The sequence below is a fragment of the Anomalospiza imberbis genome, chromosome 5 (genome assembly GCF_031753505.1).
Source record: "Anomalospiza imberbis isolate Cuckoo-Finch-1a 21T00152 chromosome 5, ASM3175350v1, whole genome shotgun sequence".
NCBI lineage: Eukaryota > Metazoa > Chordata > Aves > Passeriformes > Viduidae > Anomalospiza > Anomalospiza imberbis.
In genome coordinates, this window is record NC_089685.1 from 6011861 (window position 1) to 6036956 (window position 25096).

Below are 25096 nucleotides of genomic sequence, written 5' to 3' on the forward strand. Positions count from 1 at the left end.
TCCCCTCTGCCACTGGGGCCACCATGGCACGCAGCTCTCTGCCCTCACAGGGTGCCTGTGGAGACCCATGGCCCCCACACAGCGAAGGGACACGGAATCACAGAATCCGCCCGGTCGGGAGCGACCTCAGCGGTGAAGCACGGGGTTTTGTCCAGACACTTCTGGAATATCTCCGGTGAGGGAGACTCCACAGCCTCTCCGGACAATCTGTTCCAGTGCTCGGTCACTGCTCAGGACTGAAATTCTCCCTCGTGTTCAGGTGGAACTTCCTAGGCATCGGTTTCTGCCCTTTCCCTCTTGTCCTACTGGGTGGCACTACCGAGCAGAGCCCGATCAATCCTCTGACACCCCTTTAGATACCGATAGACATTGATGAGGTCCTATCTCAGTCACCTCTTCCCGAGGCCGCTCAAACCCATCTCCCTATTTCCTCACACGTGCGATTCTCCAGACCCTTGACGAACTTCGTACCTCCAACACACCTGCGCTCCTTGCCAGCGCAGCCCCCAGCCCCGGCCGCACCGCAGCCGCCTTTCGGAAGGGCACACACACTCCCTGCCTCACGCCCTGCCCCGAGCGCCGGGACAAAGGCGGCGGTCCCGCCCGGGCGAGGCGGAGCCGGGCCGGGCCGAGCCACCGCCCGGCCGCTTTATCCGCCCGCCGTGGGTGGCGGCCGGCGCAGTGCGCATGAGTTCGGGGCGGCAGCTCGGCGGAGCCCGCGGCGCTGCTCCGACCACCTGCCTGTCCTCCGCCGGGGCTCGTTCCGCCCTCGGCTGGGAGAGGCGCGGACCCCGAAGCCGGTGAGTGCCGCCCCTCCTCGGGGGGCTCCCCTGGCCGTGCGCGGCTCCCGGCTGAGGGGGTCTTCGCTCCCCCGGGCTCGTCCCCGCCGGGTCTCGGGTCGCTGGCGTGAGGGGGCGAGCTCGCGCCGCTCCGCCTGCCCCCGGCTCGGTGTCGCTGCGGGGAGAGGCCGCGGAGCTGCGCGCCCCTGCCAGCCCGCCACGGGAATGCTTCGGTGTTGCTCTTATTACTCGCTAATGGATTTTTAATTATTCTTCCCTCCTGCTCCAAGAGCAGCGGCGGCCGGGACGCCGGGTGCTCCGTGCGCGGCGCGGGCTCTGGGCGGCGGGCGGGACCGGGGACGGGGACCGGCACAGCCCCGCAGAGCAGCTTGGGGCTTGCCTCAGTTGTGGTACACGGGCGGGGAGGAGAAGCTGTCAGCAAACTGCTGCCCTGCCGTGTGTGCGGCTTGGCTTCCCACTATTGAGCTGTTAAGAATTTTGTTACCCCTGTGGATTTCTTGTTCTTCCCTAGCGTAACCTAAAATTTGCTTCTGCTTATCGGTAACATTAAGAAAATATGTATAAGCAAAGGTTTCATACCTGTAAAACTTTGATGTATGCTGTTCCTGCCTGACTAAAGGTGATGAGGAACAGCTGCCTTGTGCCTCCACTTTGCTTTCCTTGTCTGCAGTTTAGGGTTTCCATTGGAAAAGCCGTCGGTGTAAAGAGTAGCAGGTTTTAGTTCAGGATACTTTTTTCCCCTTCCCTCCAGGTGCCTTCTCCATCTGCAGGTGGTAAGCATGAGATAGCTGGGGCTTCTTTAAGATCTTAGGTGGTTCGGGTGAGAGGTTTAGTGCCTGTAAAGAGAAAGCACAGCCTTAAAAACACTCTTGGGATTTTCAGTAATCCAGGATCTCAAGGGCATGTTTCCTGAATAGTTTTTCTTTTAGCGTGGTAGCGAGAGGAGGTTGCTGGAAGTAGAGCTCTCTTGTGCTTGGTCCTGTGCATGGGTGTACAAAGAGATGATTCCTGTGGTAACAAGCATGCAGATGAAATAGGAAAGAGATAAGACAGCCTCTTCCGAATTTTTCTAAACATTTTCCAAAGATGTTAAGCTGTAACAAGTATCAGAAATGTAACAGTTATTTCCTTTCCCCTCCCTTTTTATGAAAGACTTCTTTCTAAACCCTAAAGCATAAGTTTTAGCTTTAAAAGCTTTTGCAATTTCTGGCTTATGCTAATAAAAAGGTATTATTTTAAGACTTTGACACAGATCCTTGACTAATGCAGCATTGTAGATGGCCTTCCTTGTATAGGCACTACTTAAAAGAATTATGATTGTAGCTTTTCTCCTTTACAGGAATTAATGTTGTATAAGGGGGGAGCTGATGTTTAAACAATAAAAGGGAAAAAAAAAAAAGAAAAAAAATGCTGTTTGCTTGGGTCTCTAAGAAATGAAGATACTACTTATTTCTCAGAAATTGAATAGATTTTCCCAGCAGTGTCTTTCTTACCAAGGATTTGTTTGGGGGTTTTACTATAAGCAGTGAATGAGTAGAATGAATTTTTATGACTAGAAAGGCAAGTAATGCCTGGCATTAGAAAGGAACAGAGAGATTTATATATTGCATCTGTTTTGTCAGTAGTAAAACTCCTCTCATCCTGTTAGTTATAGCTGCTTTTTCTCTGCATGCCTCTGAGAGAAATATTAACTAAGAATGTTGGCAGACGGATTGCTGGTTGGATATAGTAACTGGAACAACTTAACTCTGAGCAGTTGACAAGTCTCAGGCTGACTGACCTTCTGAAATACTGGAGCATGAAAATAAATGAGCATATGAATGTGGCTTTCAAAGCCAGCCAGACAGGCTGTTACTGTTACAAAATCCTCTCTCCTTTTTTATTTTTTTTAATTAAGAAATAAAAGCAAGTGATTTTAATTTCCAGTATAACTAACTACTTAAATGTATTCTTTTCAATTGGGTGTGTATGGATGATCCCTGTACCAAGTAAAGTCCAGGGCCAAGACTCTACTGCTCTTTTTTGCCAGTGCTGTTTTCAGCTTTGTTTACCTTGGGCAGGCAGACCTTTATGTACTTACATAGGAATGAAATGTCCAAAATTACTTCATTTTTAAAGTAAACACCCATGCTTTGTGCTTCAGACGTCCTCTGCTTTCTTCCCCACACCAGCACAGCAGTCACAAAAAGAAACGTAGGAGAGCAGCCAAAAATCCAGTTGTGAGACTGTGACACAGTTGTACTGGGGCTGAAAACTGTCTTGCTATCCTAAATACTGTGTAAAACAGGATTTGGCTCACCATTGCTATGACTGTAGCAGCAGTTACATAATGAAACCCTAAACCCCAGCAATGCTGCACCTGTAACAAGACAGAAGTTGACTAATTACAGAGGCGTCTGTGCTTGAAATTGTTTATGTACACTTCATGGTTCTAAAGTGTTGGCTGTCACAGATAGCACCACCCTGATGTTAACAGGGGCGATTTAAAAAGAGTAACATGAAAAGAATGGGATGCTTTCCTTGTTGAAATTTGCATAAGGCAAATTGAAGTCAGAGGAGAACTCAGCCATCACCTGGATGTGTTTAAAGCCCCATATAGGACTGGAGAGGCAGCTCTGGGTATCACATGCAGTTCTCCCACTGAGCAGGTGCTGGTCATCAAATCTCAACTGGAGAGTACCAGTGAGAGCCTTGTCATTGCTCTTAGTAAGACCTCAATGTACAGAAAAGTAACTACCTGTCACTGGCTGTGGTTTTATTTTTAGTGGGGGCAGGAAGTGATTCTGTCACTCAATGAGTGGGAAATGTGAGCACTTCAGGCATCTTTGGTGGTTTAATCCACAGTGTTGTGTAGGAGCCTTTGCCACTGGCCTTCATTTCGGTCAACAAGATTCAGCTGATGCTGTTGCTGATGTGGTGAACTGGGGACAGAGTTTATTTGCAAGGGAAAAGGCAAAGATGTGTGGGCACATCTTTTCCCATCTTGAGGGTGGACTAATGTGATTAGCATCATCAAATCCTGCCCTGCCATTCCACTGCCTTAAAAGAAGGAGCATTTCCCAAACACTGCAGAGAGCAGTATGAGGTAGTGATGAGCTGTGCACTTGTGCTGGCTTGGTTGTATGTAGTGAAGTCTCTGAGCCATAGGGTCTCAAAACAGTAAAAAGGACAGTCTTGAAAATCTAGAAAGACCAGTTAATAATGAAGCACAGTACGGAATCCTCGTTTTCTGGTATGTCAGGCTTGGATTAACGTGGTCAAAGGTGTGTCCTTAAGCACTGTTTCTGAGCAAAGCATGACTTGGAGAATTCAGTGTAGTAATGCAATTATTACTTGGGCGATGAAAATGTTGGTTTGTGATTGTTTCCTTTCTTTTTAAGTGGTTGCTACATTTGAGATCCAATTCACCGAACCATTTAAGCATGTGATGGAATTTCCTAGTGAAGTCAGACAGATTTAAATTTTACTGAATTGGTGCCTTGCCCATCTAGTTCTTTAAAAAATGTATGTACACAGGATTAGTTATTTCACTGTTGGCAGCTCTCACAAATTCTGGTGTGAATTGTATGAATGACATTCAGTGTGTTTTTTGAGGCTCCAACGTCCAGATTTAGAGGACTGAGAGAATCTTTGTTTTTAGCTCTAAAACCAACGGATTTTGTAGCTCCCCAGCCTGCAAAGGAAAGTTTGAATTGTCACAAGTGTGCCACAGAAAACAGAAAGTTTAAAACAAAATATTGGTGTTACATACATTGGATTCTGGGAGACTTGCATGATTGTTGTCACTCTATAATTACTTTGATGTAGTTGCATATCTGTCATGGGCTGCCATGAGAGTCCCCTGAGTTCACACTTGGCTGAACATTGTTCAGTCCTACTTGTCACCTGTTCTGCAAATCAATATTGATGTCCAAGGAAGTGTCTCTAAAAATGCTGTTGTCCTGGGTCTCATTTAGTAGACCTTACTGTCATGGATTCTGTGTATTTTTTCTTTTGTTCTTTTTCTGTTAATGGTCAGCATTTCTATTTGGCCATTTTGTGGTGGCAGTCTCTCTAAACAAGGGCAGGAATGTTTCCAGGTTACTGGATGTTAAATAGCCATGACTGTTTCAAATACACGGGATTTTTCATGAGCAGATAAAAACTGTGAATCATATTCACTGTTATCACAGGTTTCTACACTTATGGAGAAGAAAAGTCAGAATTTAACCATGTTGGCCAGTTTTGGTTTACCTTGGTTCCTAAACATCAGCTGTTGTCTGTTGTTACTTCAGTTTTGTTTTGTTTCTTTCTGTAAGAACAGCTTATAAATTTACTGTCTGATTCTGTGGAGTTTTTATGTGTTCAGCAAAACCTCATCAGTTTATTTTGTGTACTCCTGGAGTTAATCAACTTGCCTGTGAGGTTTGGCCTCTGTAGGCAGTACTGTTACTTAGTCTATTCTTCTACCAGAAAGCTTCAATCTTACTGTAAATCACAAGAGTAGGGTTTCCCCTAAAGCTCAAGGATTTTCTCAGTATTTCACATCCTGAAGGCAGTAAGAAGAATTCAGTTGCTGATAGCCCTGTTCACAAGGAGGAAGTGTGTCCAGTGTAACTAACCATCAGTTAGTTTTGAGGACTTTGGAACAGCAGTGGCTCAGTGAAGACATGTCGTGGGCCAGCTGGTTTTGTTCAGCTCTGGTCTTGTACAGCTGGTTCAGAGGTATGTTGCAGGAGCACTTAATACAAGGAAAAATTCATGAGGTTATTAGACACAAATACCTGACCTGTTTTGGGAAGCCCTGTGGTCTCCTGACCACAGCACGCAGGAATCTCAATGAATTCCTGCTCTCCTTTGCCTTGTTTTACTGCTCTGCTGCCAGCTGTCAGAGGATAATAAAGATCTCCAATCTGCCCCTGTACCATCATTTTTATAAAAACCATCCCATGGTAACACTTCTAATGACCACAGAGTGTTTCCAGATGTTTTTTTCCAGATGTTTAACTCTCCAAACTCCACCACCACCATGGAGTGCAAGGTGACTGACAGTGTGTGCATTGCTATGTCAGTGCACAGCTGACAGATTAAACCAGTCTTGAAGTTCACTTGGGTACATCTTCTGTTTCAGTTGAATCACTGAGAAAGAGCTGGTTAAGAACAAAGGCAAAGTCTGTGTGATGCTCAGAATACAACAAGGCTTAGAAATCTATCTTCAGAAATGTTTCATGCAGAGAGTGTTCTAGAAATTGTATGTGTAGTGAAAGGGACAGACTGATCTTGTGCTCTTTTAAAAATGCATGATAATTTTCTAAAAATTGTCAACTCACCTTAAGTATATTGTGCAGTTAATGGCCTGGTGCTGTCTGCTGACTTTTGGCTCCTGTCTTAGGTAGCAGTTGATTTTTAGCATTTAAATGTCTTGCACTTTTGTGGTATTGATCTTTTTGCCTATTAAGCTAGTCTTCAAACAGGATTATTATAAAAAATTCTTTCAATCTCCTGCTACTATAGAAACAGTCCCTTGTAAATGCTAACATTAAACTTCAGTGGAGAAGTAACCTTAGTCAGCAAAACTATAAAAATATCCTTTTTGAAAGGACAGACCGCACCTTATCTTTGATGGCAACTTAATACATTCTCTGTGAATTATTTGCCTCTGTCAAAGCAAAATTAAATCTTTGGAGGTGAAATTCAGTGCTAACTTCAGAATGTTTCAATTTCCTCCTTCTACTCTCTGAAAAACATGCATGGTATGTGACTTGTATTGTTTTAAATATCTCATGAAAGCTATCTCTAGTGTAACCAAGAAGTAATCACTTCAGATGTTAGAATCGTGTCTGCCCTAAGATGCATTTCTGGTTTAATATCTGCGGTCCTCTCTCCAAATAGTACTGTTCCTATCACACTTCTGTGCTCCTGTGTCATGATCTGATATTTTTTTGTTATTAATCCCTAATGGTACAGGCACTCATCTCTTAAGCCAAGCTAAAAAATACCCAGCTACAATGACTGAACAACAAATCCCATTGTGAGAAACTTTCATATTTAATGCATCTCTGAAGGTCAGGAGGAACAGCCGCCTGTCTTCCTGCTGTTCCTTCTCTCTGAGCAAGGTTACCTTATTTTGGAACCCTGCTTGTTACCTTGGCAATGCTACTGAAACAGTGGGGTCTGGAAATTCACTAGATCCGCGACTATTTCTGTCTTAAACTTATAAAGTCTTTCACTTAATAGAGATGACATAAAGAGGATGAAGGGACTTGGTTAGGAGAGGAATTTATCTGTAAAACATGCTGTATGTATTGCAGCAGTGCCGGGCAGCCTCACGTCAGCTCTAGCTGCCCTAGACACTGTACAAAGGTGTAGGAGTTTCTTAAAGCATAAAGAACCCAGCAAAGGGGAGAAGAAATAATGTATATGAATGGATTATGATTTTCTTGACGTGTACCTTTGATGCGTTAAAGACGATGTAAAAGGTAGAAGGGGTGCGGGGGGGGGGAAATCTTTCCCCGCAGCTTTTCTGCAGGCTCACAGACCATTGCACAGCTCCCAAGCTTTTCTGAAATGAGTAAAACTCCCAAATAAGCCAGAGCTTTTAACACAAAAGCAGGACCAGTGCAGTAATGTTTGATACTGGCTCTTGTGTGGGTGGCTCTCTGAACCAGTTGCACTCACTGCCTTTAGTCATTGTTCAGGAGCTTTGTGAAACATCTGAACTGCAGCTCCAGAATGAGTAATGGGAGCTTGCTGGGAGCAGAGGTATTTGTTATTATTTAGAATTCATGACTTTAATGTTTACTGCTGCTGAATCTGGGTGTTCCTGCTGTCCTGAATGCAGATAGCCTACCATGAACTTAGTCCTGGTTAAACTGAGGTATTGGTGTTGGAGAAGGTAGAACAATACTCTTAAATACTTGTCCCTCAAAATCTGGGCCTCTTGATTTGTTTCTTGTTAACATCAATTAATATCTTCTCCTAGCTAGTCTTTAAATGTGGGTTTTATTTGTGATATCTATTGTAATCTGCAGCAGTGACGTCTCATAATGGAGTCCATAAAATGTTCATAGTTTTGAGTGTAGTTCTAGAAATCTCACAGTCGTCTATAGAGTCACTGAGTGACTGAACAAACATGGCATATTCAGTTTATACTGGGGACACCTGGATAAATGTTGATGCTGCAACTTAAAAGTGCTGAAGAGAAATAACATTTGCCTTGTGTCGAATGTCAGTAGAAGTACTCACCTCTTGCTGGTCTCTTTTCCATCTGAACATCACTTTGACAGTCATAGGATGGAATCTGAAGTCAGTGGTAGTTCTCTGTGAATTTCAGCAGTGTCAAGATGCACTGATAGTCTCACCATCTAAAAATTATATATGTATTTGTGTGTGTTTGTTCAAGTGTAAGATTTCAGAGGAGTCAAGATTTTCACTGATAATGTTGGCTTCCAAAAATTGCACATATTTTCTTGTGTGGATGTGTTTCTGTGTGGCTTTTCAGCATCACAGGGTTTGTTGTAGATGGAGCTGCTGTTGCAGGATATGTTCCATGATTGGGCTGCTGTTTTCCTGTGTAGCTTTCTGCAGCAGCCAAAGGTACTGCCTCGGTGCTCCTGTGCCTGCCTGTCCTGAAAGCTTGAAAACCAGGACCATGAGCATGTTTCTACCTCTCTGGGCATTACTTCAAGCCCATTATCCTGGGGATGCATTGTATCATTCATAGCTAAAGTTCTTAATAGAAAAAAATGAAGAATGTTCTTTTTGTGTAAAAGTAAGGCTAAATTTGATCATTAGACCTAATGTTCATAAGAAGGGCTATGAGATGTTTTTGTTGTGGCAACCCAGTGCTCTGGATTGTGGATGTGCTTCCAAGACTTGCTGGACTGCAGCCTAGCTACATTGTGTGGGAGCTTTCCCACAGGACACGTTGGTGCTGTGGCACAGGCGAGGCACCTCTGGTAATGTCATAGCTCTCTCCCGGGAGGAGGGATCAGCGGGATGGAATTGTTGCTCAGTATTGGCAGATGTTATCTCACTGCTATGAAACACTAATCAGCTTACCAGAAGGCTCTGGTTTCTCAGCCCTCAGCCCACAGCTGTGGGGAGCAAGGAGAAGTAATCCGATTGAATTGGAAATGCAGGCTTGACTTTGCTTCTGGTGTCGCCTCTTGAGCCACAATAAAGGGAGAAGCACTTGGGAAGCAGGAGCATCTCATTTAATTTGTGCAGTGTCAGGGGAATGGTGTCCATTTCCCAGCTGGTTGCATATAACGTGGCACCTCAGAACCAGCTGTTTTGAGGAATGTGTCACTGCTGTCCACGGGTCACAACCAGGCTGGGTGAAAAGATGGACTGTTAGTAAGCAAGGCAGTTTCTCATTGCAAAGGGTGGTTTAATGTATCACAGCAAGAAATGAGCTAGGTTCTATGGTTTGCCTACCTCTTGTGATGCTGTTATTGCACTTAGATGACATTTGTGTTTGTGTCCTTGAGAATCAAAGAAAAAGTTCTGCCAGAATGTTTTGGGAGATTATGACAATTCAGAGGTTTTACAGAACTGGCCATTGGGAAAGCTTAAAAAACTGGGGGCTTTTCCTCCAGTGAGTGCTGGTGCATATGTCTGTTTTGGTAAGTGTCTTCCAAATGTACGAGTACTGTTTCTTCATGGCTGAGTGAAATAAAAGCTCTTGAAGCTTTAAAAGGCAATTTGTAATGTGTTGATGCAAAAATGGCACCAAGTTCTGCTCATGGATCTTTCACCAGAAGCAGGTGGCATAGAGCTGCTTCGGTAGCATGAGTTAACTGCAGCAGTGTTAGGAAATGAATGGGGTTCTGTTTCCCTCCTGTGATCCCATAAATAGAATTCCTGTTTAAAACCAAATAAAGATAAAGATACTTGAGCTGTGCCAGTTGGTATCTCAGCCAGTGGGATTTTATTAATGTTAATGATGTGCCATAATGGAAAACACAAGCTGAATTTGTAGGACAAGGATAGATGCAGCGTCCTTGCTTCTAACTGTCCATAGACATCTGGTTTGGAAGTACAAGAAATGGGGTACAGAACCTTTCTATATTGGATTTTAGTCATCTTTTTGAACAGAACCAGTGTTTTAAAAGATGCCCATAAAGCAGTAGATGTGTTTCAGGACATAAAGATATGCCCTTTATTAACTTGTGTGGCATCGTTTTTTGCCATTTATTTTCCATTCCTTTTCAAGTGTTTTAACAAGCAGATTTAACCCCATACCACATTGTTCTCTGTGTTCCAGACATGAATAAAGCGAGCAGCCCCACATAAGACACTGATGGCATTCTGTGCTGCGTCGGGATCAATAGGTCAAGAAGGTGTGATGCCTAGGAATCTCCTGGTGGATTCTCCTGAAATGGCATCCGAAATCTCTCCAGAACACACGCATGGGAGCATGGAAAGGACTGGAAGTGTGGAGAACCATGGCAGCCAAGCTAGGTGCAGAAATCTTGCCTTGGTAAGTGTTTAATGAGCCTTGCACTTAGTGATACAGATTACATTAATAGCTCTGTGCCACATCACGCGATTTTTGTTTTATTAAGATTGATTTTTCCCATTTCTAATCCTATGCAGTTGCTGGTGTTGTCTCGGTTGTTCAACTCAAAGGCCAGAAATAACTTCTCAGTTTCAGTATAACAGCTTGTTATTCTGGTCTGATTGTCTCTGAGAGCCTGGAGAGTGCTTCTCTCCAGCCCTTCCTCCCAGAGAACCAGGAATGGCAGTAAGGGCTTCTCTGCCCTTGCTTTCTTAAATAGCTCATAAAGAAACTTAAAGGACAGTGGTTGTTCTACACACTGCTTTTGCTTAATCTCTTTGTTGACACTCCTGAATAAAGGTCTCAGCTTATTCCACCTTAATTAGATGAGTAACAAATACATCACCATAAACAAAGCTGTGCTCGCATTAGTGAGCATGAGTGTGTGGTCATTTAAATCGTGAGTGAGTAACTGAGGGAGTAGGATGCACTTCTGCATTCTTCCCAATTAGCAGGGTGAATCAGGCAGTGAACTCAACAGTACACTTTGTACTGTGACAGGCTAAGCCTAGAAAGCACAGGTATGGCTCCTTCAAATTTTTTTTTGTCATTCCAACCATTTGGAAAGCATCCATTTTTAACTGAGGAAAGAGCACTCTGGTTAACATGCTTGCTTGGAAATCTAAATCTCTGTCTTGCCTTAAATAAGGAATTAGGCTTTCTGTCTCCTTCCCTCTGCCCTCCCTGATAGTTTCCTTTTCATGTGGTAGTTTTCTGTGAAAGAGTAAGTGGCAAAACCTGTATTTATCTGTATACCTCAGACACACTCATGGTTTTGTGCTACTTTGTGAGCTTTCTGGCACCTGGAGGCAATTCAAATGCAGGTCCTTTTTTTGTTGTTTCTACTGAAAATACTTGCTGTCAAATATGACGCTGTATCCTTTAGCCTGTGTTGCTAGTTAAAACACAAAACAAGAACGACGAAATTTAGTTCCTTAACTGTTCCTGATCTGTTGTAGAAAAAAGTTGTGAAGGGTCAGGATGGGAGAGGTTAAGTACATCATTTGGGCTCAGGAAGTTAGTGTATGTTGTTTGTTTTATGAAAGCTGGTTGAATTTTAGGGAATTATGGTGGAAGTAGTAATTTGCTGGAGACAACTTAATTTTACACAGAATTGCAAGTTAATTTTGCTTATTACTGTACCACTAGTTTCCAGATTAACACAGTAATAGTCAATCATGTTTCCTTGGGTTTTATTCTTAGCTGCAGTAGCAGACATGGGACTAGACATTTGAAAAAATCAGTATTGAATAACAAAGCTGTGTATAAATCAGTTTGTACAGTCTCATCCCGTGTTTGCTGTGTCAGAAAATTACATAAGTTCCCGTAGTCCAACTAGATGCTGCCATGTGATAACCCATATGACGATGCATCAGCTAGAATTGGAATCCCTTCCTACTCTGTAATGCAGTAATTTATAGATGGAGTAAAGTTAGCTGCAGGCTTAGGCAATTCCCATCAGACCTGTGAATTAGCAGTTCACAGAGCCTTTGATTTGTCTTATTTGAGTTTGTGCATGAAGACAGTGAATTGTGTACCAACAAACTTAATTGGGATGCCACAGATCCCCTTCCATGATTTTTCTTCCAGCAGTGTAGTAGGTGGCATGTCCAATAAGGCTGACAGCTTGCATGTGTGGAGTAACAGGTTGGACAATATAAACTCTTCTCAATACAGGCATCATTTCAATTTCTGAATTTGAGAAGGGGTCTGTGTTAAACTGAACATGAGGGAAATGCTGCCTATTCTGCCTCATTGCTGGAAGATTCTCCTGGAGACATCATCTTCTTGCTTCAGTAGTTTTGTTATAAAAGTTCAGAAGATGCAGAAGCTTTGATGGCCTAATGAGAGGAAAGGGGTAGATAACTTTGTGTAGACAAAGAATTTCTATTATGCCAGTTCTGAGAAAGGTAGGGTTGTATTTTCAGGCACACTGGACCTTCACTGGACCCTGAAACAGAAGCAACTAAAGACCTAACTGCCTCTTCATTTATCACTTTCTTGGGTCTGTTCTCCTAGAGGCATAGCAAGAAAGGTCAGGGTTGGCTTTGATTTTTTTGGGTTTTTGTAATGGCATTGCAAAGGAAAGAAGTGTGACAGTGCTTCTTATGACAGGCCTGTGCTGCTCCAGGTTTCTTCCTACTTGATTGTAAAAAAAACCAGGCTCTTAAGCTTCTCAGTGTCAAACTGCATTAGTTACTAAATATAACCTTTGTATTGCATCTGTGGAATTCAAACAAACCCAGGGATGTGATAATAGGTACAAACACTCAGACTGGCTTTAGCCTTTGCTGACTGCTCACAGCTGGTTTGGCTGACTCCTGGCTGGTCCTGCATCCTGTGTGTCTGTGCTGGCATCGCTTGCTGGGAACAGGTTGTCAGTTTAGGAATGACTAGGAGATGGACATCAATTTCCATGTGCTAAAAAGGTCTTAAAATTCTGTATGTGGGATCCTTCCCAGTCAGCTGTTGTCAGTTCAGTTTAATTTTGCCAGATTTCTCAGCTTCTCTTACCTATGTAGTGATGCTTCCAGTTATCTTTGACAACTGCAGGCTTCTAAGTCAAATTCATTATTTTAGAAGGAAAGCAAGATGATGCCTTGATTTTAGGAGTATTTCTGTAGAAATTATAGATGTTCAGGTCTGGACTTACTTGGCTGAATCTGTCACAGCAGGTTGAGTTGAGATGGGAGAAATGTATCCCTTGATATCTTCATCTCACATTAATGTTGGTAACCATAAAAGCTGTTACATGTGAGGACTAATTTGCACATATATTTTGGTTTCTTTGTTAAAAAGAGGTATCCATGCATCTGCTTGAGAGAAGTGTTATTTTCTCAATGCATGGAATCAGTTGCACTTATCCAAGGGTGAGGGCAAACAAAAACACTCTGTTCTTGGCAATTCTAGCTTCCAAAACCCAGTCTGTAATGACACTGCCAGACGTGTGGTATAAGAATTAACTTGCCATGAAAGACAGTTGCAGCAATTTAAGGACACTTAATTTGAAGATAAAACTAGGTCTTGGGTTTTTTTGGAAGCAATTTGCCTTGTTCCATTGACTGAATAGGCACAGACCAGCTTCTTAAAGCCAACCCTTCTTTCAGTGCTTGTCTCTGGTAATTGGGCTGGGTATCTATTCTCAGCCATGAGTAACTGCTTTAGTTTCTAAGTGTGAATAATGTGCTAGGACAATTGTGCTACCTGTAAAAACTATGGCAGAGGTGCTGGTTGTACCTGAAGTGAGCTGTATAATTGGAACTGCATTAATAATAAGCTGTGTCAGTGCCTTGGATCTGTTGCTACAACTTCAGTACTTTACCCTCTGTATCTGAACATAGATATATTACTGAGTGATAGCTTTGAGGGATAGTGAGTTCTTGTTATTCTTGGTGGATCACACTGTGTTTTATATTTTATTTTTTTGCCTTTGGATCAGACAGATCCCTGGTTAATGCCACAGTTCACCACCACTCTTTTTAGGGCAGTGGTGGTCTCTAGAATTTGTTCAAGTGACTTTCATTTGATCACTAATCAAATGGCTTAAACTGGGAGAGGCCATGACTCTAAAGAGATTTTGTTTGTTCTGATTATTTCTTCAAACAAGCTTCCTCTCTGGCTCTAACAAGACTTCATAGCCAGTCACTGAAGATGGTTTGTCATTCCTGGATCCCTTGTATAGTATAGGTGACATTCTGAACGTTGGTTACGTAGACATGAAGAGCAACTATGCTATGAGTGGTCTGAGCTGGCTCAGTGTTTTGTTTCACACACTCAGCCATTTAACTCAGGGGTGACCTGGTTGTTTTGTAGTTCTGGTATCTCTTGTAGCTTAAAAATTCTTTGTTACGATCCTTATCCTTTTTTGGATCAGCACAGATAATTCAGATGCAACAGACCTGGCATTCTAAGTGCACCATGTTGGTATCTCTTTACCTCAACCTCCCTGAAGAGAATCCACTGGGAATCCAGTGTGGATTTAGAGGTTCTGGAAGAGGACAGATCATGTGTCTGTTAGCCCACTGCCACCTTTTTTCCTCACAATTTGAATGACTCTTGTGATGTTGAGCTGCACTTCAGGTACATTCAAGGGAAAGTCCTGAGAAAGACTCCTTTCATAAAATGAATGTTTTTCTTCCTTGACGCTGATACTCCACAGGCTTTACTGGATTACAAGACCTTTCACCATGTCCAAGGACTTTGCCAAATAACAATACACAAAAAATGAGAAGAATTTTTGACTGTTTGCTTTGTATGGATACAGCTGCCTTGGGGCAGGTGGAAGCCATTCCTTAGAGGGTGTGGAGAGAGCTATGCTATGCTTCATCCACTTTAAGCTGATGTTAGTATGACCTGGTAACAGTGTGCCTTGGAAAAAGAAGAGTCTGACTCCTAGCAAGGAATGATCTTGCTGTAAAATGTGCTAGTGAGACTACAGATCCTAAAGGCAGTTTGGGCTCTGTGCACAAACTGTATCATTGTGCTTCAAACAGGTTCTGGTAGATAGAGATTATTCCAGCAGGTGGGCATATCTGCTTTTTAAACCATGCTAATAGGCATTACTGAATTTCCAGAGTGTTTTCTTCATGTGTTCTGCTACTTTTCACACAATACTTGCAATAAAGTTTCTGTAATGTGAAAGTTAACTTCCGCTTGTCTCACTGTCAGTGCATGTAGAGAAGATTTGTTGTAATTATATGGGTGGTCAGCTTTTTATAGCTTAAAATACACACAGGGACACAGGGCTGCATCTGCCCACCACCCATTCATTCTCTCCTGTTTTAAATGTAACATGCTCCATTATTTGAGCCTTCCTGTGCAGCTAAGCTTGGAGCACTCCATGCTTTGTTCTGGACTGTGTCCAGCTTGGCTGCATCCTTTCCAAAGTTCAGGAACTGAATCTGAACTCTGTGTTCCGAATGAGGACGTGCTGTCATGTCATCACCCTGGTTAATATATCCCAGAATGAGATCTGCATCCCTGAACAGCAGATTTTTTCCCTCTTTATGGCACTTAAACTGACAGAATCACAGATTACACAGGTACCTTGCAGTAACTTCCTCTCAGCATCATTTTTTTGTTCATCTGTGAGTTAATTTTTGGGGGCCATGTCATAAAGGTTTAAAATCAAGGTATGTGACATCTGGTACTTGACATCTTGTGGTCAAGTCAATAACCCTCTCATGAGAAATGAGCTTGGTGTGAAATTATTTGATTTTTAATAAAAATTTAGTGGCTTTTGCCTGACGTGTCTCCTAATTTTTCTCAATGTTGGTCTAACAATTTCTTTTTCCTTTTAATTTCTATAGGCTGATCAGCCTAATTTTGTTTATCAAAGGGATGTGTTCAGAGTTTAAGTAGATACTCAGCTTCCTTTCTTTAAAAGTAGGTTAGGAGTAATTTAGTCAGTTTATGACTTTAGCTCATCTAGTTTATCTTTTAAGTACTTGTAGATAATTTGTTTCCTCACTTAGGACCTATTGATTATATGCTTTGCTACCTCTCATGAAGCACACGGGTACAATTATGCTCGTAAACTGAAGAAAACAACACTAAATATTATAGTCTTCATCGAATGAAATGGTACTATCAAAACCATCAGATAGTGGGTTGTAGAGGAAGCACTTTTTGACACAGCACACAATTACACTCTGGAACTCCCTGCCTCAGAATGCTGTGCATGCCAGTCATTTCCATGGCTCAAACAATAAGACGAATTCATGCTAGAAAAGCTCATTAAGGGCTATTAAATACACAGATGCCAATGCATCTGGGAAATCTTTAAGCCATGTGTTGCTGGAAACTGGAAGGATTTAGGGGAGGAAAATACATAGGCATCCAATATACAGCAACACCTCCCACATCCTCTCTCCCTAGTGCTGTGTGTTCATAGCTGCTGAAGGCTACTGAGCTAAATGGGCTTTTTGGTCTGATCCTTTGTAGTAGTTCGTGTTCTTACCTGTAATTCACATGCTTCCAGCTTCAGGAACACAGCAGTACAATCCATTCAATTTCTCTTTCCTGTAAATCTGGTCAGAGGTACTGGACTTCTTCTGTGCTAAAGCTTTTGTGTGTGTTCTGTTACAGTTCCTGCACGCAGGGCTTTCCTTTTCACCCCTTCTAACAAGTAGAACTGTCTTGTTACCAACAGACTGTGGCCCAAGTGGTGCTACACTGGCCTTTGAACTACACCTTAGAATAGTTTGCTCCCTTCATGGTTCTTTTGAGGAGCACCCACTCACTTCTTTCTTGTGGAATTGTGCCTATTAATTCTTCAGTGAAGCTGTCAAGTGATTGATAAATCAGTTGAATCTGGCATTCTCCTGGTATTTTGCTAGTTGAAGTTTGGTTCCTTAGCAGATTTTAGAAGATTTTTTAAGCGCTGAAGATGTCTTGGGATTTCCTGTGCTGTTCTGTTTCTGTCAAAGCTGTGCTGGTATCAAGATTTTAGATCTGGATGTGATGTTCAGAATTTCTACAGATGTGTATGAAAAATTGTGGTCCTCTGGATATTAAGTCCTTGTATTGAACAGGTAGGAAAGGAATCAACGAATCTTTTCTAGGAAATAGATTCTATTCTTGTTTTCTTTCTCTTATTTCTTTATTTTTCCTCTCTTATATCGAACAGTGTTATAACAGACTCTTTCCTGTTTGGCATAAGCAGGAAATTTTTGGCTTCACAGAGATCTAAAATATTAATGCCAGCTGAGCATACTCAGCTATTTCATCTGTTTTCCTCCCAATTTTTTTCTGTCTGAGCAGTCTTTTTAATCTTCCTAATTTAATGTAATTTTAAGCTGAAGCACAATATTCAAGTTTCAAATTCAGGCTGTCTTTTGACAGTAGTTTTAAAGTTTGTAGTGTTAGGTGTATGTGCGATTTAGTTTAGGGAGGTGTGTTTGTGTATCAAGAGTAGGGAGTAGATGGAAACTATGAGGTGAATAACTCAAGTAGCTGAAAAGACTTTTCTTTGACTATTAAACACAGATTCATCAAGAAAAAAGGAGGCCTGGAAAACCAGCCTGGAAAGAATATGGACTGTTCCAGTACTTGGAATAGATGGAAAATGAACTAATTGCAAATAGACTTGGTAGCCTTAGTTAAAACTGGCACCTTTAAGTTACAAAAATTCCCCCCATCTTTCTGAAGGCTTTACTATAATACAGGTAGTAATAAAGCAAGTAATACAGGTGGGAATAAAGCAAGTCACTGCTTGCTTTACATCTCTGAGCTCCTTTGGTTTGACCAGCCTGAGTAGTTTTTTTTTTCCACTGTGATTTTGTGTCTGAAATGGGATTGTTTCCTTGGCTGGCAAACTGAAACATATCTGGCCTGAGGGAGTTTCTATCCAGACTGGATGCCTTGCATCTCAGTACAGTGCCCTGACTTAACACTGCCTATTCTCCAGAGATGTTTGTTTTAGTTTTGTTGTTTGTTTGGGTTTTTTTTTTTTTTTTCTGATGAAATGTGACATTGATCATCTTGAAGGGAAGCTGCATGAGGAAACAGAACGAAGTGCTAACAGAGATGAAGTTGGCCTTTCACATCTTGGTATGCTGTTTATTACAAATGTGTTTGCAAAGAGATGGTTACTCAATTTAGATCCTTTAGCTAAAGGGACACAGCAAGATCCATGAGAGATGGTTAAATCAGGCAAAGCTCTCCTGCAAATCTTGCCTATCACGGAAAAATGTTCAGTCTTACAGCACAGAAAAGGATGCAAGGAAGTGCTTTTGGAAGTCTTTGCTTCCTTGCTTTATTCTTTGCTCAGCTCTTGATCAAACAAGTTAAGCCAATGTGGGAGCAGTTTTTTTTAGGTGCACACAGTAATTCCTGTACCACACTCTGGATTTGTTGCCACTATGAACTTCTTAAACACAATCCCATCTTCTTTTCTTTTGCCTGTGTAAGTCTGGCTCTTACAATGAGCTCACCCACCCTCAACAAAAGGCTCTTGGAGTTGTGTTTAGCTCCAGCTCAGGGCTACCCAACAAGGGCTCCTTTCCTGTCATTCTCTCGCCTACTAGACATAGCAGCCCTATGAGTATTTGGGTGGAGAAGGAAGGAGATTGCAACATCCATTAAGGAAAAAAACACACACACACACACACACACCAAAAAAAAAAAAAAAAAAAGGAAGGCTTGTCTGTCTCTTGCTTTTCAAGTGCAGCTGTAAAACTTTCCTTGGCCTTTGAAAATTGACATGTGGTGGGTGCTGAGCTGTGGACTACGTCAGCCTTTGAAGTTCATCTTTTAAACCAGCAGTGGCAAATGGCATCCAAACTTCAGCTTTTGTAGCGGTTTTGCTGCGAGCTGGAATAAGTTACTTATTCTGATAGTACACTGGATATTAAGATTAAGTTAGAAATAACCACACCTCTGTACATCTTTCCCACCCACCAAATGTTCTATTGGCCACACAGGCTAAGAGCCTCAAACCACTTATTTTCTCATCTGTAACATTCTGAGTGCTTGGAGATCAACCGCCACTGGGTACAATGCAGCACATTATATTTCTTCATCTATAGGCATTATTTTGGTACAGAGCTATGTTGTTCTTACTTTTAGTGCTGAGAATGGGGATAAAAGCTTTATTTGTGCAAGGAGTTAACAGGTAGAGCTGCACACAGGTTTTTTTTTAGTCTAATCTAGTGTAAGATGATCTGAACAGGCACAGTGAGTTTGAAGCAAGTTGTGCTGCCCTAGCAAGAATGTGCTACCTCTTGAATATTTGTACTGCATACCTTTATGTATTTACCTAAATTCTCCCAGCCCTCCACAGAGAAGTAGCCTTTTTACCCTGTCTGCACATGCAATGAGGTGTCCTTGGTGCTTCTTGTTGATTTACTGACAGCAAAGTTTCCAGTGTATGCTTGGCGGGGGCGAAATTCAGTCCAGAAAAGGGAAAACCTCACTTGCTTTTCAACAATATATACTTGCATTCCAGAATTTACATAGGTCTCTTGGGAAATATCTTTCCTGTATCCATTGTCTTAATGCAGTGCCTTTCTTAATCATTCTTTGTCATCTCCAAGTTTCTGGAAAAGTTAGTGTTTCCAAGGGTGGAGTAAAAAGAGTTAGAGCATTGCTGCCCAGCTTCACATAGTCATAATGTGTTAATCAAGTTAATTAAGAGCTCTGACTCAGAGAAAATGAAGACTGGTCAATCCAAGCGATTTTTTTTATCACTTCTGTGGTCTACAGGATTATTTCCTGCTGAAGAAAATAGCCTAAGGCACTATACTGCTAGGGAACAGGTCTTCATATTTATTCTTGGCTTTTCCTTTCTGTAATTCAAAGGTAAAATCTTTAGAAGCCCTCTCCCTCCTTACTGTTACCTCTTCATAATCTCTTACGTACCTCTGGATAGTTTATAGTTTGTAGTGGCAGAGACACTTCTCAGCTCCAGCTTTGCTTCTAGAAGTCAAGTCACCCTTTGGACTTGAGCAAAAAGGGAATCAACCCATTTCTGGGGCTGTCCTGAGTGCACCCTTTCCCTCCCATGTTGTTCCCCAAGCCCTGACCCTGAATCTGACACAGAACACAGTTTGGCATCAGAAGAAGCCATCCTAACCCCTGCAAAGGCACAGGTCTGTGTAGGACTTTTTTCTTTTTATTTTTTTTTTTTAGTAGTTCTTATGGCTTTTATGACCTTTTAGTAATTTTCTCTGTACAACTCAAATGAAGAATTCTTTGCTAAACTAAAGCATGTAATACCAATTGCTGCTATTTTGGTTTTTAATTTTTTTTTTGACCTTTAGCACTGTAATGTCTAAATGTCTCTTTGGGAAGGTGTCAATCTTTGTTTTTTTTTTTCTTTTTTCCCCATAGGATGATGAAAGTTTGAAATACTTAACTCATGAAGAACAGGATGTTCTCATGTTCTTTGAGGAAACCATAGATGCCTTAGAAGATGACTTGGAGGAGATGGCCCTACGTGACAGTGGCATCCACTGTCAGTCCCCAAGGTCAACAGAAGAAAATGTGTCTAGTCATTCAGAGACAGAAGATATCATTGATTTAGTGCAGTCAACACCTGAAAGCAGTGACCATGAAGGCCCTTCCAGCAGAGATACAGAACCAGGTAGTTTGGTTTCTTGCAAGTGTGGATTTTCCCTTTGATCCAGCCCTGACCTACTCCAGTTCTCTGTAGAAACTGTTAAAGAACTCATTACTACCTCAAGATAAATTTGTTAGTCATTGGGAGCTCTAAAGACAGTGACTTTAATTTGCCTTGGGGTTTTTGAAATTCTTGCTGCTACTGTAACATTTTTCCTAATTTTCCCTTTTCCCTCACGGGGGTCATGCATCTGATGAAGTTGTTGGTTTGCTGTCTCAGTCCTCTGCCTGGAGACTGCGTTGTCACTCTTGAGCCACTGTGTTGCCACAATCATTGCAACAAGGCAGACTGTATGCTCCAACCTGTTCATGCTCTGCTCTTCTCCAAGACATTTTTAAAGGGTTTTTTTTCCAAGAGTTTTAAGATAGCAGATTGTTTTCAGTGTTACTCTGTGTGGGACTGAAAGGCATAGGATCCTATCAGTGAGTTTGTGACAAGATAGCATATGGCATGATGTTTTTGTCACCCTGTAGCATGTTCTCTCTGTGTTTGGACAATGAACTCATCAGCTAGGACACACAGTGGGACGTAATGTGTCCTCTCCTGGCTGTTTTAATAAAAAATAAGAACTGCAAAACTCTTATGAAAGAGCAGCCATTGAAGCACAGTGAAGCAACATGCAGACTATGAGTGAAAGGCAGAGAGAGGGCTGTGATAGTGACACATGGCAAACGTGGTGATTTGAGCTATAGCATTGCCTAACAGATGCCATTGCTGGGACTTGTATTTTCTTCTGGCTGTGTGGGCTGAGGTTGAGTTAGAAAGGTTAGGGAGAGGGGAGAAATGCTGCTAAAAGAAGCATTTTATCTTGCATTCTGCTCTGTGTGAAGAGTTAACGATGTCTCTGCTGCTTTGCCTTTTAGTGTTGGATGCCCCTCGGAGAGCCGAAAGCCCTCAGCCAGCTGTACCTGCTGACCTTCCCCCACACCCCCCTGCACCACTACCAGCGGTGTCTGAGACACTTCCTCTTCCTCCACCACCCCCTCCTCCAGTGCAGCATCCAAAGTTGCTCCGTTCCATCCCCACTCCTCTCATCATGGCCCAGAAGATCTCTGAGCAGCAGGTGGAGAGCCGGGCACGCTTCCCCGGTGCCCTCAAGGAAGGGAATTCTGACAGGAAGAAAGCCCCAGTAGCCAACGGTGATTATTCCACAGCACCCAAGCACCCTCCTGCCCCCGCCCCCAAACTGCACCGGTTCCCAAGCAACATCAACATAACAAATGTCAGTGGCAAGGAATTCAGCGAGACGATTTCCAAAGCAGCGGTTAACGTCCAGGAGCGGAGGGCTCAGGTGCTGGCCAACATCAATGGGGGAGCTCTTCTGGCAGCTGAACTGGAGGAGAAACTGCACAAAAACGATTTCTTGTCACGTAACAGAAGTTCTTCCTTACGGGATCTCTCCTCTGAGCAAACACGCTATGAAGCCCTGACAAAACTCGGCCTAGTTAAGGGAAAGCCAGCTCAGGACCAAGTGGACCATGCCCCAAGCACTCAGCAGCTTGATGTGCAGCCCAGGCAGTCAGAGGCTGTTCCCAATGGATATCAAAACATCCATGAGGTTTTAAAAAGTGAGCCCAGCCCTTTCCTTCCTATGGGCAAAACTGTAACAATCAAACCAGAGGTGGCTCTTGCCACTAACAAAGTCAGCTGCCCACAGCAGAACACAGAAAAAAGTTGCAATGATTATAAACAACCTGGTGTAAGCCTGGACATGAGGAGGAGGTCAGGTTCTCTGCCTAGACCTTCAGGGTTTCGATCCCAAGGGATAACGGTGAAGTTTTCCGGCCGTGGCTCAACTGAAGAAGCCAGGAGAGAGGCACTCCGGAAACTGGGACTCCTGAAAGAGACTGTGTAACTTGGATGGGAATGTTGTGGCAGTAGGGGGAAAGTCATAGCATGGCTTTGTGCTGGAACAGCCCCAACAGGATTGGGATCAAGTGGACTGGAAGAAAAAGGGGAAAGTTCTCTGCTTCAGGCGAGCCAGGAAGGTATTAGACACTGTGGAATGGCCACTTGTGTTTATCCCAGAAGGACTAGCACCACGTAGGGTCATGTATAGCAGTGGGGTTTGGCTCTCCTTCCTACAGAGATACTCATCTGTTGCTCTTTGTGACTAAGAGGAATTTTATTTAATTAATGCTGGACTGTAGCAGGCAGCATCTCGTTAATGAAGTGTACAGTGCAGTATTGTTGTACATAGCAAGCTGAATGGCAAATCTTGCTTTTGCTCTTTCTGAAGCCAAAACAAAGAGCTCCGTCTGTCCTGCCCAGATGTCTGTCTGTCTGTCCATGGGAGCTCAAGATAAAGTCGCAGCTGAAATTTCTGACAGTGTGACACCCTTCTGTGACTTTTTGTTGTCTGTGTTATCTGGCTTGGCTTCTTTCCCTGCCAGTGTTGGATGGGAAGCGGAGTCTTCTGCTCCCTCACTCTCCTCTTGACTCAAAACTGTGCACAGGATGGCTTCTGCTTTGACCTTCTCCTGGACAGAGCAGCCCAAGCTTTGAATGGGTGACTGCCTCACTCTGCTACTGCACCTGGAGTCTGCCCTCCCCTCCCAGCCACCTGCTTCTGCGTCACGCCTGAGCAACCCACGTGTCCAGGGAAAGGCACCGGGAGAGCCTCAAGGGTATGCACCGAGCGCCGGATTTCGCACTGACAGCCAAAGAGTCTCCTGACAATCTGTGACCCCAGCTGCTCTGTCCCAGGGAGGATCTCACAGCAGAGAAGCCATAGGAACAAGTTAACTTGGTACCAAAAGCGAGACCTGTATGTCAAAAGTTTTCTCTTTTATGTTGAGGCTCCTGGGAAGGAACTGCTACTTTTTGAACAGTAGCTGTACTACACAAATTATAAGTTCTGTTACTTCTAAAACTGTCATTTGGTCTTCCTGTCGTTTGACAGCCCTAATAATCCTCTGTTCACAGCCTTATTTGATTCTGCCCTGCCAATGCATAACAGAAGTTACAGCCAAAATTCTTGCAGGCTATGTGGAGTTTCAGGAGAGCTGCACATCTCTCCTGAATGGTCCAAGTTGGTGGTATTTTGCCTTTGTTCAGTAGACAAGCTGGTAAAGATGGTCCCAAAATATATTTGTGTGTTAGTATGTTTTTTGGTTTTTTTAATATGGCAAAGCTGCCCTTCCACATTGAAACTCCTTCCCTTTTTGTATTACCTGAAAACATCAAGAATAGCCACTTTAAAATCAAATGCCAAACCCTCAATTTTTTTTGTTGTTATTCCCTCACATTTGATTTCTCAGTGTTCTGGATTTTTTTTCTAAAGGGAAAAACTGACTTACTCTCTGCACTTTCTGAAGCCTCGACCGATGCACTCCTTCTCCAAAGTGGCTGAGCAATAAACCTTGGAGAGGAGGGGTGGCTACAGCAGAAACTGACACACCCTTTGGCGAGGAGCTCTGACATAACTGTGATAAACAAGTTTGTAGTTCTTGTGATAAAGTATTTCAAACTTGCTGAGCTGTACTTGTAAATGAAGCTGTCGTGAAGGAAAAACCTTTGTGTCATTCTCAACCTGCCTCATAAGTTAAGGGTTTTTTTTGTTGGGTTTTTTTTTAATTATCTGCTTGTTGTTTAAATTTTTAATTGTGTTGTCACGGTATCTGGCTGGTTCTGTTATGTAGTTATTCTTTTCAGCGTTTTCACTGGGTAAGTGATCACGTTCCTCATTGTGACAGGCTTGCTATACATAAGCAATCAGTAATTAAAATATGTGGCCGTTCCTGGGCTGGCAGAGCACTTGGGCATGCATAATCAAACGTGAGAGGTGCTGCTGGAGCAAAAAAGGCTGCTTGTGTGCTGCAAGTAAAGCACAGGCTTGTCCTGCTGGGCTCTGAGTCTGCAGTCCTAAATCAGAAAGACTAGGGAACACAGAAAATACACCCAAGCACATGCTGCAGTGCAGGCTGGAATGGAGGCTGACATGTGGATGATACATCATCATTTATTAACATAACCTGCTAAGTAAATTTAAATGTTTCATGGCCGTTGTGCTTTTAAGTCCTGGTAAAGCAAATTCTTCATTATGAATGTGAAGTGCGTACGAAGCAATCTCCACATCTAATCATTTCTTGCCAGCTCTTCTTGGAGTTGTTTACAGCTGAGAGCCCTTGCTAAGCAAATGGGGGAAAATCCCTGACACAGTTTCATTGAAATTCAGTCTAGTTCAATAACTCTGTAATGTCACCCTACTTAAAGATACCCCAGATATTTAATATCTAAAGTTGCTGTATGCTGAATTAGCTGGATCATGTTCTCTCATCCTTTGTGCAGGGCTGTGTCCTCAACTGGTGGGAAGTGAGAGTTAAATCTTCCTTAGGTAAAGCAGTTTCTGCCCAGGGAGGACTTGGAACGAGGTATTTATTGTGGCCCTTCATCATAGCAGATAAATTCTTCTCTGTGCCTAAAACTGTAGTGAGTAAAGCCATGTACTAAATGAAGTTAAGTCTAGCTGCTAATAACCTGTATATAAATTTAGCTCTATTTTGTGTATCTTGTTTTGTGTGTATATGTTGCTGTGATTTTACTTTATTTCCCTTTGTGCTAGAGGTAACTGTCTTGCACAAATCTGATAAATCATCTATTAAACTAGAATAAACCCAATGAAATGATGGCTGA

General features: G+C 42.7%; 1 protein-coding gene across 1 annotated transcript; it reads left to right on the forward strand.

The window, feature by feature from the left end:
- Positions 1-645: 645 nt before the first annotated feature.
- On the forward strand, positions 646-25096 carry PROSER2 (proline and serine rich 2). The gene is made up of 4 exons (XM_068189495.1): positions 646-800; positions 10048-10263; positions 20173-20425; positions 21325-25096. The coding sequence occupies exons 2-4, from the start codon at positions 10084-10086 to the stop codon at positions 22314-22316; spliced, it is 1425 nt and encodes a 474-aa protein (XP_068045596.1). The 5' UTR covers positions 646-800; positions 10048-10083; the 3' UTR covers positions 22317-25096.